At 34.9% G+C, this 16,391-nt stretch overlaps 1 protein-coding gene across 1 annotated transcript in view; it reads left to right on the top strand.

Annotated features, from left to right (window-relative positions):
- Window positions 1–16,391, top strand: part of LOC138335493 (ATP-dependent RNA helicase DHX58-like) — a 35,146-nt gene that overhangs the window by 9,335 nt on the left and 9,420 nt on the right. The window contains exons 3-11 of the mRNA XM_069284606.1: window positions 784–1,134; window positions 3,837–3,950; window positions 5,305–5,862; window positions 6,777–6,970; window positions 7,185–7,366; window positions 9,748–9,946; window positions 10,433–10,595; window positions 11,082–11,177; window positions 11,682–11,842. Of these exons, the coding sequence (XP_069140707.1) occupies window positions 784–1,134; window positions 3,837–3,950; window positions 5,305–5,862; window positions 6,777–6,970; window positions 7,185–7,366; window positions 9,748–9,946; window positions 10,433–10,595; window positions 11,082–11,177; window positions 11,682–11,842 (2,018 nt within the window). The remainder of the gene's footprint in view (window positions 1–783; window positions 1,135–3,836; window positions 3,951–5,304; window positions 5,863–6,776; window positions 6,971–7,184; window positions 7,367–9,747; window positions 9,947–10,432; window positions 10,596–11,081; window positions 11,178–11,681; window positions 11,843–16,391) is intronic.

The raw sequence follows: 16,391 nt of genomic DNA, 5'->3' as shown, positions 1-16,391 counted from the left end.
GGGGAAAGGAGAATAGAGAGAATAAAGAGACTACATGCTGATAGCAGGGAGAGAGGAAACAAAGATCACAGATGAAATAGAGATGATATGCTGGTTGTGAGAGGGATAATAGAGACACAACATGCTGGGATAAATAGCTTAAAATATAGTGACAACATCCAGGAGGGCAATGAACATAACATTATGCTGAATTTTCAACAATGAAATTATGATATATTTATATAGTCGAAGTGAATGCATTTTTAAAGGCCCACTACCTTTCCGAAACAAAAATCAAATTAAGTTCTTTTAAACAATAACAATATACGAAAATGTATTTTAATGGCCTAAGAGGATGTTATAACACCAACCAAATGCAGGATTCCCTGCGTAGATTATGTTTACACTGACTATTCATGTTGCTGTTTTACCGTCTGGCGCTGTCATAATCAACCGACGCGCGGTAATTAGGACGACGAAGGGAAACATAAAACGACCCGCGTTATGAAAATTAGCCTTTAATTTATTTAAATTAAATTGTTTTAGAAGGTGATGGTAAGTGTAATATTAACAGTAGGTTAATAACTTTTGTGACTCTATGAATCAATTTCGTTTTACATTCCCATTTTAGAAATTAAAAGCCGTTCGGAAAAAGCCCTTTAAAGCTATATTGCAAATGATAAAATGTACTGATCCTCTGTAAAGTTTTAAAGGACACCTCATGGCAGACGTTTCGCAGAAAAGCAGGCCTGATATATTTTTGAGAAGTATTTCAGCAGTGTTTTATTAATGGTTCTTTTACAGATTATGAGTATTTGGCTGATGCTTTAAGAAGAGGGGAAAGGATAGCAAGTGAAGACGTCGCACATCACAAACATATTATAGATACATTTGGTCCTAAAATTGTGAACAAACTGAATCCCAGCAATTTGGTAGGTAGTCTTGTGTGTTACAAAGTGATTAATAAGCAGGATAAGGAGGAAATTGAAGCTGAGAGAATTTGTCGTGGGGACATTGCCGCATCTATTGTACTCCTGGAACGGATTCCAAAGAGAGTGCGAGACTGGTATAAACTGTTTCTGCAGTCGGTGCATGAGGCTGAAGAGGGTAAACAAGATCTCCTGATAAACAAGATAGACCCAGACTTCTTGGAGAGTAAGTATAGTAAAACCTATTTAGTGACCGTCTCGGTGTAAAGTTCACCTGCTTAAAAGACCACTTTTCTAGGGTCATAAATGACAAATTTCAATACAATTCAACCTCCGTATAAAGACGAACCAGCTATAAAGACCCACCTTCTGGTTTTTTAGAGAGTATTCCAAATACCTGTCGTCCGTTCGTCCTTCTCTCCGTTAAAAATTCTTGTTACAGCTATTCCTGATACAAATACTGAAATTTTACATACAGATTCCTTTATGGCCTTAGTTGTGCATATTGCATTTTGGGACTGATCGAAGAACAAGATGGCTGACAGAACTCCATCTTGGATTTTAATAATTATCCCCGACGAAGCGCACTTGCGGGGGATATTGTATTGGGCTCCGTGAAACTTTCTGTATAGATCAGACAAGTGTCCTGGTTGTGCCTTTTGCTATTGCGGACCTTCCATTTTGAAATTATTTTCGTTACTATGTAAACTAGTAAAAAATAACAAAGAACTGTTTCCTTTTGTTTCCTGACTATTACTCCAAAACTGTTCAATGCAGCTTCTTGAAACTTTCTGTATAGATCAGACAAGTGCCTTGGTTGTGCCTTTTGCTATTGCGGACCTTCCATTTTTAGGGTTTTTTTCTGTTACCATGGAAACTTGGTCAGCAATACCAAATTACTATTTCTTTTTGTTTCCGGACTTTAACAAAACCGTTCAACATAGCTCCAGGAAATTTTCTGAATATATCAGACAAATGCCCTAGTTGTGCCTTTTCCTATTTCAGACCTTCCATGTTATATGCTTTTTTCTGTTAACATGGAAACTTAGTAAAATATACCAAATTACTGTTTTCTTTTTGTGTCCGGGCTATAACTCCAAAGCCGTTCAATGCAGCTCCATGAATTTTTCAGTATATATCAGACAAGTGCCTTGGTTGTGCCTTTTGCTATTGCGGACCTTCCATTTTTAGGGTTTTTTTCTGTTACCATGGAAACTTGGTCAGCAATACCAAATTACAATTTCTTTTTGTTACCTGCTGTTATTTGTTTTGATTCACAATACTCGCATACACTTTAAGTTAAGTATACTCAAATAATTGTTACTTTGACCTTGGTGTATTTGGGTTTTTAAACCAAGTACGGAGCGCGGGGGATATTGGCACACTTTGCGGCTCCTTGTTGAAATTTGTAACCGCTACTTCTCAAAAAATATTGAACGGATCTGTCTCAAATTGCTGTCCAGATTTCCCTTGGGCCCTAGTTTACCATATTGCATTTTGAAACCGAACTGTGAAAAAGATGGTCGACAGCACGCCATCTTGGATTTTGATAGCTGAAGTTTGTTACCGCCAATTCTCAGAAAGTACTTAAGCGATCTGTTTCACATTTTATGACCTTTATTGTGCATATTGCATTTTGGGATCGATCGATGAACAAGATGGCCGACATGCCGCCATTTTGGATTTTGATAATTGAAATTTAAACGTAGCCTATGCTTTTCTGTTTTCAATACAGAAATTACATTATCTTGCATGGAACTGATTTCCAAATGAATAACTTCAGATGCAAAATATAATAGCAGAAATATAGCAAATGAATGGTAGCATCTTGCGTGTAACTGATTCCTGAATGAATAACTTTAGAGGCAGAATCTGATAGCAGAAATATAGCAAGTTCTATAAAATCCTTCTATGATAGGAAGGAAAGAATGTGGTTCATGTTTGATCTGCAACATCATTGGCATATCAACCATATGTCTAGCGATCAGATTCTGGATGAATGGTTGCAACAGGATATTTTTTTAGAATGTGAAACAAGTTCAAGTTTTATTTACTTTGAGTCTGCTGACTCATCAGTTGTATATACATACATACATTAATAAATGGCATTCAAATGAATTACATATGGCATTCAAATGAATTACATAATACATATTGTTCAAAGACACAGGTAGACAGTACTGCTGAGTATAACAAATTGATTAATAAAGATCGTTTTGCGTTTGCAGCTTTAAGGTGTTTTGCTAAGTTCTGTTATCCTTTCACATCTGTTGCTTTAAAAAGTTGTATTAGTTTATACATGGGTTTTTTTTAAATAATAGGTTTTTCGTGAATTATTGACGGATATCAGAGTAACATGGACATTTCAAAACAAAATGAAATTCATCTTCAACATCATTTAAATTACATAAAGTACATATTCTTAAATGACGTGGTATATTCTGACAGCGACCCTTTTCTACATTAAGACTATGTGCAGAGTTTCTTATTTTAGAAATTTCTTTTAGAAAATCTTAAGACTGTTTTTTTGAAATAGTTTTGTAAACCAAAATCGTGGTCAAGACACGAGGAAAATAATCCTTTTGAAGATGTTCTTGTCTGTTCAAGACAATCTTGTTTATATATATCCATTAACCTTTGTTTAATATACAATAAGTACTGTTGCATTCGCTATTTTTTGTTTTTCTAAACGTTCCATTAAAATTAAGTAACATTTCCAGGTAATTAAATTCATTGACAACATTCAAATGACATCCGTTATATGTCCAATTTTCATTATTTCTCAAAATTCCTTCCACCATTTCTAAAAACAATAACCTTTGTTTTATCTGTATTGACTGTTAAATCCCACTTTTTTGAACATGTAATCACTTTGTCTTTGCCCTCTGTTGCTCTTTATGTACAGTTTTTCCTGTTTATATATTTCAGAATACCATGCACAGAGAAAAGACGATCCTTCAATTCAAAAATACCATCCAGTTCACTCCAGTCTAGATTCAACAGCCAGTTCAGATGCCGGAACAATGGAAGACTATGCATCAGGTATGTGTCTTTATTTACCATATCATACCTTTAAGTCTATGAATTTCAAAACTAAAGTACTATTGAAGGATTAAACATGTTGTAAGAAATAGATTCTCATGTTTTTAAGGATTTAAGTGATTTTCAATGACAGAAAATGAAATGACTGAAAATACGGAAGGATGAAGCGAAGATGCCTCACTAGAAAAAGGTTCTTGGAACAACAACCTTTTCTAAGTGACATTAAAGAACAACAACCTGTTCTAAGTGACATTATGGCTGGAACTTTCGGAAGTTATTAGCAGTTGTAGTATAAACGCATGAAATATTTTGTTAATTTTTAGTTGAAATAATCAAAAATATCAAAATAGGAATTCAAGATTATCGTCTGTTTTATGAACCGGAATTTTTGATCAGCATGGGAATATTTAAAATTGTACCTTTATCTTATATCATATCAAAAGATTCCTTATGATATTGGGTCAGTTAACGATGAAGTTATTTTATCAGCAGGGAAATTATATTTTAAAACATGCTATTAGGTCAGTAAACAATGATGTTTTGATCAGCGTGGATATATTTTAAAATGTACATTTCGCTTTTGTCTTATTAAAGATTCCTCATACTATTAGACCAGCAAACGTTGATGATAATGATTATAATGATCAAGAAAGGTTATAGGAAATATTTTAACCATGTGGGAAAGCAAATACAAAAAAGAGCTTTAATCTTATGATATGAGAGAGAAACACAAGGAAAACTGACCAAGGAAGAATAGCTTTATATAGAAATGTGATAGAAAAAATACGAAAAGAAGAAGAAAAAGTTATTAAACCAAATATCAGAACATGAAAATTCAGAGACAAAATTTTCCATACTTAATAAAACGACAAGGGAATCTCATAAAATACACATATCTGGGGAATCAACATAAAGGGGGGAATAAGGAAGACATTATTTATGAATTAAGGAAAGTTAACTTAAGGAAACTTAAGAAAACAAATAAGGTATTTTAAAAGGAAATAAGTAACAGGAAAGCAATGAATGTTTTAGAAGGAAGGTATGAAAGCAAATTTAAGCAAAGAAGAAAATGTCGAAGAAAGAAAAGAAAATATTATTTGGAAGGAAAGAGAAGAATAAAGAAACAAATATACTGTAAACAGAAACAGGAACGGGATTAAGGTTGTATTGAAGAGACAAGAAAGGAAAGAATAGTAAGAGAAGGTATATGGAAGATATGGAAGACATTTCAGGAAGGAAAAAATCCAGTAGCTGTCAGGGAAGACAATAAAGCAAAAACTAAAAGGAACATTAAAGAAAAAAGATGTAGTCTTTGATATATCAATTGTTAACATTAACTTACATTTTTTGTTAGGGTTTGGTGAAGCTGTATCTGATGGCAATCTCAACGCACCATCTTCTTTAGGCTATGGCTCCCTCTGTAGTAAAACTGCTGACGAACTACCACACATGGGGGAATCGTCTGCCACCCCTTCTTTAAGTGGCAAGTTGGCACATCAGCAAGATATGCTGTCGGATGTTTTAAACAGCTTAAATATTGACGGAGAGACATCTGTAAAGGAATTCCGGCCCTCAGCTGGTGCGTCCGGCAGGAATGGTCCATTGAGTCGACTACTGGATGTTAATGCTGGTTCCGTTCCTCGAATGGATTTTTCTAATATCACAATTCCCCAAAGATATCAAGAGCCTTCATCACCAAGAACTGATGGTCCGAGTTCAATGCCATCATTTTCACAAAGGAGCTCAATTTCCTCATTGTCTTTCAATGGTCACGGTAGAGGAAATATATTACTTAACACAAGGAATAGAACAGGGGCGGATTTGGAGAATCAGTTGAATCAAACCAACGAGGATGTTGAGAAAACTCTTGGGCTTAAGGAAAAAAGGAACATTTCAGGGAAGGCAAATGAAGGTACGTTTTTAACGCAAAAATAACAACAGAGATAGTTCTAAATGTTTTCATGAATTCCAAGCATGTTATAAAACGGATGAAAATCATTCAATTTTCAATCAGTGTGTAAGAGTTCATTCATTATAAATATGTTTATGTTATATAATATTTTATATTTATATATGTGTATTACGTCTCCTGTTTATGGCTACACGAGTCTATCTGATATATCCCCTTTTGTCACGTCATTGTTATGTTTATGGCTACACGAGCTCGAGTCTATCTGATAACACTGGGGTTGATTTAGTGCACATAGCATGTTGGGTCGAAATAACCCGCCGTATACATCAAACGGGCCGAGACATTTCGTACCTGCACACAATAGATGTAAACAAACATGTAGATGAACACGTTGTGTTAGTGTTATTTCGGACTGAAGAAGGCCCTATAGTGGCTGAATATATATTCCATAGAAATGATTTTGATTTTACTTTGAATTTATTTTGGTCTTTTATTTCGGATTATTAATATACTAGCTTTATACCGGTTTTTTCCTCATTATGTTGAGAAAACGAAACAAATGTTAAAACATATTTTCTTATATTCTTAAATGATATCAGTATTTTTCATCACTAGGATGTTTACTACATGGAAAGCAACTTGAGTTGATAAGAAGTGCAATAAATAAATGTGATTGTGATTTCACGTGATTATTTTGCATCATTCCATATGACTACTACTTCTTTTGGCAATAACAAGACAGATGTAGAGGAAACGGCTTTATAACTAACGGCTATATATTTCAAGTTAATAAGACCCAGCATCAAGATGCTAGTGATAGTCGGGCCCTTCCTGACTTGTCAGTCTTCTAGTATAAATTGAATAATCTCAGAAGATTAATTTGACTTGTTGTTAACTATGATTTTTTTCTTCAGAGGCAGAGTCCTCTGTCGACAATATCGATTACCAAATGGAAGATGACAAAGAAGACTCTGCAATCCAACGGGAGACTCTGAACTTGCGTGACTATCAAATGGAACTCGCAGATTCTGGTTTAAAAGGACATAACTGCATCATTGTGGCTCCTACAGGAAGTGGGAAAACCCACGTGGCTCTTAAAATCATAGAGGTAGTGATTGCGTCTTTGATTTTCTGAGATATCTTTAACCAAATATAGGAAGAGTAATTAAAACTGACAATAAGAGAAAGATTAAAGAAAGAGGGACTGCTTGAGTTGGGATGCTTTATTCTAATGTTTTTACACACTTTCCTTACAGAGTCTTGAAGATTTTAGATATGGTTTTGTCTAAATCATGATTAGTTGTTGGTGTATATTTTTTCAGCAACATTTCAAGATAATGAGGGGTAGGAGGAACCCGAAAGTAGCTTTTTTAGTGGAGCAGAATGCCCTCGCTGAGCAGCAAGGGAAGATGTGCCGTCAGTATCTTTCTCAGAACGTCAAGGTGATCACTGGGGAAACTCAACGAACAGAAAACTTTCAGGACTTGTCGCAGTGGATAAAAAGGTAAAATATTGCCTCCTGTCTAGTTTTTTAAATAAGAAACAGACAAAAATCTTAGCTTGTTAGATGTAAGCGCTTATTTCCTTGTTTGTTGTTAAAGAAAACAAGAGACTAACTATAAAGCTTCATATAAAACATATATCACCTCTGTCTTTTTACATCTGCATTATTTAGAAGATCCTTTTAAGTCAATATTTTCTTTTCGTAGTTTAACTTAAAAACGGAGAAATGAAATCGAAAGAGTTTATATTTTCGCTATCTTAATTTCAGAGTAAACCAACTTTCTTTCGCTGCTATTAAGTATTTGCGGATTTAACAACTGAATTCTAAATCAATCTAGATTGTGGGTATTAGTTTGTGGAGATATTTTTTCGCGAATTTACTTGGATCGCGAAATTTGCGAAAATAAATCGCACGCGAATTGAAGTTGGTTTACAGTATGTTCCAGGGTGTATCACTACTGCACATGGAAACCATGAAAAATTTAAGAAAATCCCATGAAACTCCCATTAAACCATGAAAACATACCATGTAATTTAGTTTGAACATTTTTCATCGTGCCATGAAAAAGTTGTAATATATTACATGGGACAATGAAAACACAATGAAATGGCTGGTATATACAAGCAGTTACCCCATGAACTATTTTCATGGTCATGATTTCCAGTGACAACAACATTCATAGCCATGATTCCTTGCAATTTAATGGCCATGAAGAGAAAATGCAGTTGACAAAGTGATCATCATAGCCTTACAATCTCCTTTAAAGTTTGGAAAATTTTTCACCTCATGATCTCTATTTGTTATTAAGCTTTCATGGCCATGAAATATAACTTCTTTTATTTAAATAAAATAGTTTTAGCTTTCATGGCCATGAAATGTTACATCATTTATTTAAGTAAAATAATTTTAGCTTTCATGGCCATGAAATAGAACATAATAGTTTATTTCAATTAAAATAGTGAGAGCTTGCATGACCATGAAATGGAACTTCAAAATACTTCAACTTAACATTAAACCAATTAATAACATTGATGAGAAACCCTTTCATATTGAATTAATTTTCTTTAAATTAAAGTTTCTAAACTTGTTTTACATGCTGTATCTTCTGAGTGAAATTTCTAAAGTTCACAAATAATTTCCTATCTCTTTGCTTATAACTTTTAAGTCACATGACTTGTCACATGACCACATGAGTCCCATGACTTCCATATAATATATTTCCCGTCAAAACAGTAAAAATCCAAAATGGCGGTGGAGTCTGCAGGAATTTAGAAGGGGAACATTATTTGTCTTAAAATTGAAGATTTGTCAAATTCGTGAAAGGATTATCTCATTTCTGAATTTCTTTAAGCAAAGATGAACACTTGGGTAAGTTTTAATCTATCTGTATTTCTTTATCAAGAAGAAATCTTTGCACTGTTCATATACGTACACAATGAAGATGGTTTGTTTATCTGTCAATTGTTATTTAATTATATTGTCCATATAAACTGTCATGCTTTACCACTGTAAGTTTATTTTGGACAAATACTAATTTACTGAGAATGTATAATGACATCAATCGCTGCATGTCACTGATAACAGATTTTCATGGCATTTATATGTGGCAGTATGAAAACATGATGAACACAGTAAACTGTTGGTGATTCCAATTAAGTTGAACTCTTCTGTTGAACATTATATATTAATGTAGGGATATATATTTACAAAAATGCTATGTAGCTTGTATTATACATGTTCAAGTTTCTTGGTAATATCATTTTTCTCATGGTTTCCATGTGGAGTTACTGTAGTGAATTATAATTAAGGCGGATGGAGAAAATGGAAATTTATCATAGCCTTGAAGTATATTAATGAAAAATACAATTCTCTTCATGATGAAGTTTCATTGGTAAAGATTTGAAACAGTTGTTAGAAATATCAGGGCCATAAATAATTTCATTTAGTAATGAAAAAACCATGAACTTTCAACTACCCCATGATTACTTTACCTTATTCATGGCCATAATCATGTTCACGGCCAGGAAAATATATTAATATTCATGGTCATAAAAATACTGAAATATGAATTTCATTGATTTTTCATGATCATGATTACTTTACCTTTTCATGGCGATTTTCATGGGGTTTGCCAATGATTTTTTCATTGCTTTTTTATAATCTAATTCATGGCATTTTCATGGACTATATTCCAGTAGTGTATCCCGCTAAATCGAAAAAAAATATCCTCCCCGCGAAAATAAGCGGCAATACGATTTGTATAACACCTGTGCCATATGACAATGCATTATGCTCTGGATGGGACGAGTTCCCCTGCTCAACGTTAGAATCGACTTATCAGTACTAAATTGTATATTTTAATGATTTTGAACCTTTAACAGGCGAGAGGTGTTGGTTGTAACGGCACAGTTGTTGGTAAATGCCCTCTGTGAGAAGAACGTGGAAATCACACAATTCTCGCTCCTTGTGTTTGATGAATGTCACCACTCCAACTTCAAGCATTCCTTCAACCGAATCATGCATCATTACATTGACATTAAGCTCGATCCGGACACAGATGAACGAAAAGTCCTCCCACAGGTTGGTATTTTGTTTTTTTTTATAGTCAATTCAGCGTGAATGGGACTAATTCACGTACCACGTGATACCCGATAACGTTTGTGCGGGACTAGTATCTCCAATGGTGATGGAATGTAACTCTTTGTAATCTTCCCGCTGAAATGACGTTAGCGTGGGATATCAACTTACAGCGTCATTTCATCACCAATAAAAACAATGATCTCGGACAAATGTTATCAGGTAACACGTGGTACATGAATTAGTCTCGTGTTTAATTCTGTATGGTTATGAAAATAAAATTGTTTGCAAACTTTTTGGAGAGTTCACAGAGCATGAAGCATTACGCTATGACATATAAAGAAGCTTTTCAATAGCAGTAGAAGGCATTTCAATACCGTATTGAACGTAGAAATAGAAGTCAGTCACTGCTGCTCATACCGGAAGTGGCTGTGAGTAGATAAAATGGTGGTGGTAAAAATGTAACCTTATCCCCAATTTATGTTAAAGGTGGTAGGACTAACAGCCTCGGTTGGGGTGGGCAAGGCAAAGAAGAAAGAAGATGCAATTACGTGGATAGAAAAGATCATGGCCCATCTCGATGCTCAAGATTTATGTACAGTGCGGCGATGTACAGCAAAATTACAAGAGTACGTCTCTCTTCCGGAACAAAGTGAGTTCCATAAAGAAAGCAAAAAATAATCTCTTATTGTTGAAAAAGCATGACAAGTCAACCATTGAAACGAACTTATTTAGGTGGACGTCAATCGTATGTAAATTTAAACAGAATAGCACCAAATTAGAATGTAAGTTTGGATACATTTAAATAACTGCACTTGATTTCACAGCCAACTTTTTAGAAAAAATTATTAGTTTGCCAATGGAACTTACTCGCTTACCACGTGAGACCTGATAACGTTTATGAGAGACTATTGTTTTGTATTTGATGAAATGGCGCTAAAAGGTGAAATCCCGCGGATACGTCATCAAGCGTGAAGGTAACAAAACAAAAAAGTTACGCTACATCAACACTGGATATATCAGTTCCACTCAAACGTTATCGGATATCACGTGGTACATGATTTAGTCCCATTCATTAACCAATCAATGTGTCTGATCACATTATATAAATAATCCTGATTTCCATCTACCGTTTCAGGCACAGAGCAGGTACAAGGCAGAAAAAGTAACGTATTTGGTCAAGCAATCAACAACTTGATGGCTAAAATAGAACAGTACATGCAGAAATCTGAACGTAAGATACTATAGATTGAACATATATTACTCTGAATTGAAAATGTGAATACTGGTACACGGAGATAGCTTGCGTTCCCTTTACCTATTCATTACAATGTTATGAAAATTATTTATCAATGTTATACCAAAGCATTGTACAGTATTAAATTTACTTAATTCTAATTGACTGTGAACCAACATTCTTTCGAGTGCAATTTAATTTCGCGATCACGGTGAATTCGCGATTTGTTTAACTCGATCCACTCAATATCTTCAACAATTGAAATGTATTTCCATTTAATTTTAAAACTATGAAACTTTATCTTCGCAAAAATGCTTTGAAACGGAAATCGCGGAATTTAGTTGTCGCGAAAGAAAGTTGGTTTACAATATACAATGGTAAATTCGTTGTTTAGAGAAAGCATTCTTTTTAAAACGTTTACAATGATACGTGACCTATATCTGCTTTAATAAATTATTATATTTCACCTTCAAGCCTCATGGACCTCTTCTTTATTTACAGATGCTAGAACATTGCCAGATGCCCATGTTACTCTCCGTGCACCTGCTAGAAGAGGAGACGATCCGTATACACAATGGCTTAGTCGCCTGTGGAATGAGACCGCAAAAGTGTTTGACCAGGCAGCCCGGCGATTCTTCACCACGTGTCGGAACTATCTTGATGTACGTACTGTATAGTATTTACATTTTGGGGATGTACATTTTCACGATTTACTGTTTGGACTTATTTGCGGGGTTTTATTTTTGCGAATTAGATTTGTAGCCATTTATAACGTTTTTCATATGACAGGAGCTTAAACGGTGTATTAAACTGGCGACGATTTATTTTTACGAATTCATGTAACTCACAAAATAGACATAAATAAATCGCACGCGAAAAATAAGTGGGTTTACAGTAGGTTCCAGCATCTTTCGCTCAATCTTTATTTTGCGCATGTTTATTATTTTCTAGTGTTCTAGTGATTGTTATGGCTTTTGCGTTCATATCCAATTTAGGTTTCTCAAAACCTTATCGAAAGATATGATGAAGCTCTCTCAGCATTATTTACCATTGATAATCACTTATACTACAAAAGCATATGTAAACATTATTCTCAATATCTTTTAGGGGTTTATGACAGAATAATCTATGAAAAGAGAATTTCCGTCCGCTTTTATTCTATGACTACAAAAACTCAAAATTTATTGAGAATAATGCTTATAATGTAATTTGAATAGCTCTAAGTGAGGTTCTAATTAAGCACTGATTTTCATGCTTTTACTTTTACAATCAAACAAATTCAGTTGTGACGCATTGCTATCTTAGTAAATAGTTTTAAATTAGTTTAACTAATGACTGTGTCGCTTTGAAACTTTCCCGCGAAAATCAAATGGATTAGAGTACTGAAATGCGTTGAATTGTCGAAATTCATAATATGTAAAGCAACTCTGTTGCTGGTTATGCCAATTCGATTAAATCATTAGCAAAATAATATTTATAATGATATTGTGTTAGCATTGTTTCTCGCGTACCTGATGCAGTTTATTCTATGCATTACACTCTTGCCGGCTGAAGCTGTATTAATGGCTATTATGCAAAATATCGTGACGTCACTACTTCAGCGAAAATTTGATTTTTTTCTGTGAATTTTAACGTCATTTTCAGAAAATACGCTAGTTATCCCCCGCCCAACAAAGTTGGCGTGGGATATACAAATGGGTTCCGTCCGTCCGGACGAATGGTTTCCGGAGCATAACTTTAAAACCAGTAGAGATATTTCCATGAAACTTCACAGACACATTGTTCTTATGGTCTAGTAGTGCCTTTTGCTTTTTAGGTCACCTGAGACGAAGTCTCAATTGACCTTTTCTAATCGCCTTTGTCCGTCGTCGTGCGTCGTGCGTCGTATGTCCGTAAACAATTTACATTTTCAACTTCTTCTCCAAAACTGCTGAAGCAATTTCAATGAAATTTTGCACAAATCTTCTTAGGCATAAGGCCAATCAAAAGTTTGAATTATATTATCCTCACCCCCCAGGGAGCTATGGGAGGGGCCAAAAGGGGTAAAATTGACTAAAATTTCAAAAATCTTCTTCTCCACTCACAGATGTGATGGAATTAAATACTCTTCATAGATAGAAAGGTCCTAAGGTCCTTTACAAAAATTGTGAATTATATGACCCTGGGGTCTCACGTTTCCCCCTGGGGAGGGGGTCAAGTGTACTATAGTTTATATAGGGAAAACACATTTTTTAGTATTATTTGATCATTTGTAATAGGAAATGAGTCAAATATTGTCAGAATTATCAGTATGAGATGGCTATTGAATCCTATTAACCAATTTTCCATGACTGACCCCCAGGGGCCTTAGGGGCGGGGTCAAAAGGGGTCAAATAGGCTATAACTTCAAAAATCTTCTTCTGAAATTCTGGAAATGGTAGAATCACATACTCTTCATAGATGGAAAGGTCTTGAGGTCCTTTACAAAAATTGTGAATTATATGACCCTGGGGTCTCACGTTTCCCCCTGGGGAGGGGGTCAAGTGTACTATAGTTTATATAGGGAAAACACATTTTTTAGTATTATTTGATCATTTGTAATAGGAAATGAGTCAAATATTGTCAGAATTATCAGTATGAGATGGCTATTGAATCCTATTAACCAGTTTTCCATGACTGACCCCCAGGGGCCTTAGGGGCGGGGTCAAAAGGGGTCTAATAGGCTATAACTTCAAAAATCTTCTTCTGAAAATCTGGAAATGGTAGAATCACATACTCTTCATAGATGGAAAGGTCTTGAGGTCCTTTACAAAAATTGTGAATTATATGACCCTGGGGTCTCACGTTTCCCCCTGGGGAGGGGGTCAAGCTTACTATAGTTTGTATAGGGAAAACACATTTTTGAGTATTATTTGATCATGGCTATTGATTCCTATTAACCAGTTTTCCATGACTGACCCCCAGGGGCCTTAGGGGCGGGGTCAAAAGGGGTCAAATAGGCTATAACTTCAAAAATCTTCTTCTGAAATTCTGGAAATGGTAGAATCACATACTCTTCATAGATGGAAAGGTCTTGAGGTCCTTTACAAAAATTGTGAATTATATGACCCTGGGGTCTCACGTTTCCCCCTGGGGAGGGGGTCAAGTTTACTATAGTTTATATAGGGAAAACACATTTATGAGCATATTTTGCTCAATTTTCATAGAAAATGTGTCAAACTTGTTTAGAATTATTAGCCTGAGATAACATTTTAATATCATATATCTATATTGGTCCTGGTCAAAAGGGGCAAATAGGCTCAAACTTTAAAAATCTTCTTCTTAAATACTGGAAATGGTAGAATCTAATACTCTTCATAGATGGACAGGTCTTAAGGTGTTTTATGAAAAATTGTGAATTATATGACCCTTGGGTCTCATGTTTCCCCCTGGGGAGGGGGTTAAGTTTACAATAGTTTATATAGGGAAAACACATTTTTGAGCATTATTTAGTCATTAAAATAGGAAATTAGTCAATTGTTGTCAGAAATATCCCTATGTGTTGGCCATTGAATCTTATCAACAGATTTTGCATGACTGATCCCCAGGGGCCTTAGGGATGGGGCCAAAACGGGTCAAATAGGCTAAAACTTTAAAAATCTTCTTCTGAAATACTGGAACTGGTAGAATCAAATACTCTGCATAGATGGAAAGGTCTTAAAGTCCTTTACAAAAATTGTGAATTACATGACCCTGGGGTCTCATGTTTCCCCCTGGGGAGGGGGTCAAGTTTACTTTAGTTTATATAGGAAAAACACATTTATGAACATTATTTGCCTATTTTTCATAGGAAATTAGTCAAACTGGGTTAGAATGATTAGCCTGAGAGAGCATTTTAACATCATATCCATATTGTTCATGGCTGACCCCCATGGGCCAGAGGGGCGGAGCAAAAAGGGGTCAAAATGGTAATTTCAAAAATCTTCTTTTTGAATTCACAGATTTGATGGAACAAGATACTCTTGACAGATTAGAAGGTCTTAAGGCCCTTTACAAAAAATTGTGAATTTCATGGTCCTGGGATCTCAGATTTTCCCCTCGGGAGGGGGTCGAATTTACTATAGTTTATAAAGGAAAAACACATTTAGGAACATTATTTGCTTAGTTTTCATAGGAAATTAGTCAATCTGGGTTAGAATTATTAGCCTGAGATAGCATTTTAACATCATATCCATATTGGTCTTGGCCGACCTCCAGAGGCCAGAGGGGTGGGGCCAAAAGGGGTCAAAATGGATAACATTTCAAAAATCTTTCTTCTGAATTCACATAATCTTCATAGATTAAAAAGTCAAATTTATAAAATCACTGACCGACTTCAAGGGCCTGATGGGCCAATATATAGTGTTTATATGCATGTCTTTGTTTCATTCTGTATCTGAAATCAGGTGACCGTTAAGGCCCATGGGCCTCTTGTTTTAGTTTTTTTTTTTTGCACTTTTTCCGTAACCATGGACTCATCGCTGAAAATATCGTATTTTTGTACCAGGTTCGTTTCCGCAGCATAACTGGAAAACCGGTTGAGATATATGCACGGAACTCCATAGGCACATTAGTCTTATGGTCTAGTAGTGCCTTTTGCTATTTTTAGGTTTTCACTTTTTGTGCTTTTTTCTGTAACCATAGAAACATTGCTGAAAATATCATATTTTTGTAGCAGGTTCATTTCCGGAGCATAACTCTAAAACCAGCAGAGATAATTCCACTTCATAGACACATTCTAGTAGTACCTTTTGCTATTTTTAGGTTTTCATTTTTTGCACTTTTCCTGGGTTTTTTCCTACACATAAGTCTCCACAATCAAACTTACTTCAGCTTTGATATCTCCATTGGCGGGGGATCTGAATGACTATGTCCTTGTTTAACAATAAAGAATGCAAACAATGGGATTTTCATTTAAAATATCATGAAATTTTCAAGAATGGAGAATCCACTTGCACTTGCATTTTTTTCGAATTTAATTCCCCAAATCATGTGCTATTATAGTTGTAAAATGTAATAAAACGTTAATGTATGAGAGACAAATAATCTTTCGTATGTTAATATGAAGGATAAGGATATTCTATCCACGGTATTACTAAATGCTTGTAAAATCATCCGCAATCTTCTGGTTTTACTACATTGTGTGACCTTCTGGTAGAATAACTCTATGTTTTATACATAAATGTATCTACATATGAAAGTATATCCCTACTT

Source organism: Argopecten irradians, chromosome 11, assembly GCF_041381155.1.
Source record: "Argopecten irradians isolate NY chromosome 11, Ai_NY, whole genome shotgun sequence".
Classification (NCBI taxonomy): domain Eukaryota; kingdom Metazoa; phylum Mollusca; class Bivalvia; order Pectinida; family Pectinidae; genus Argopecten; species Argopecten irradians.
The sequence above is the reverse complement of the archived record's forward strand: the minus strand, read 5'-3'. Positions and strand labels throughout refer to the sequence as shown.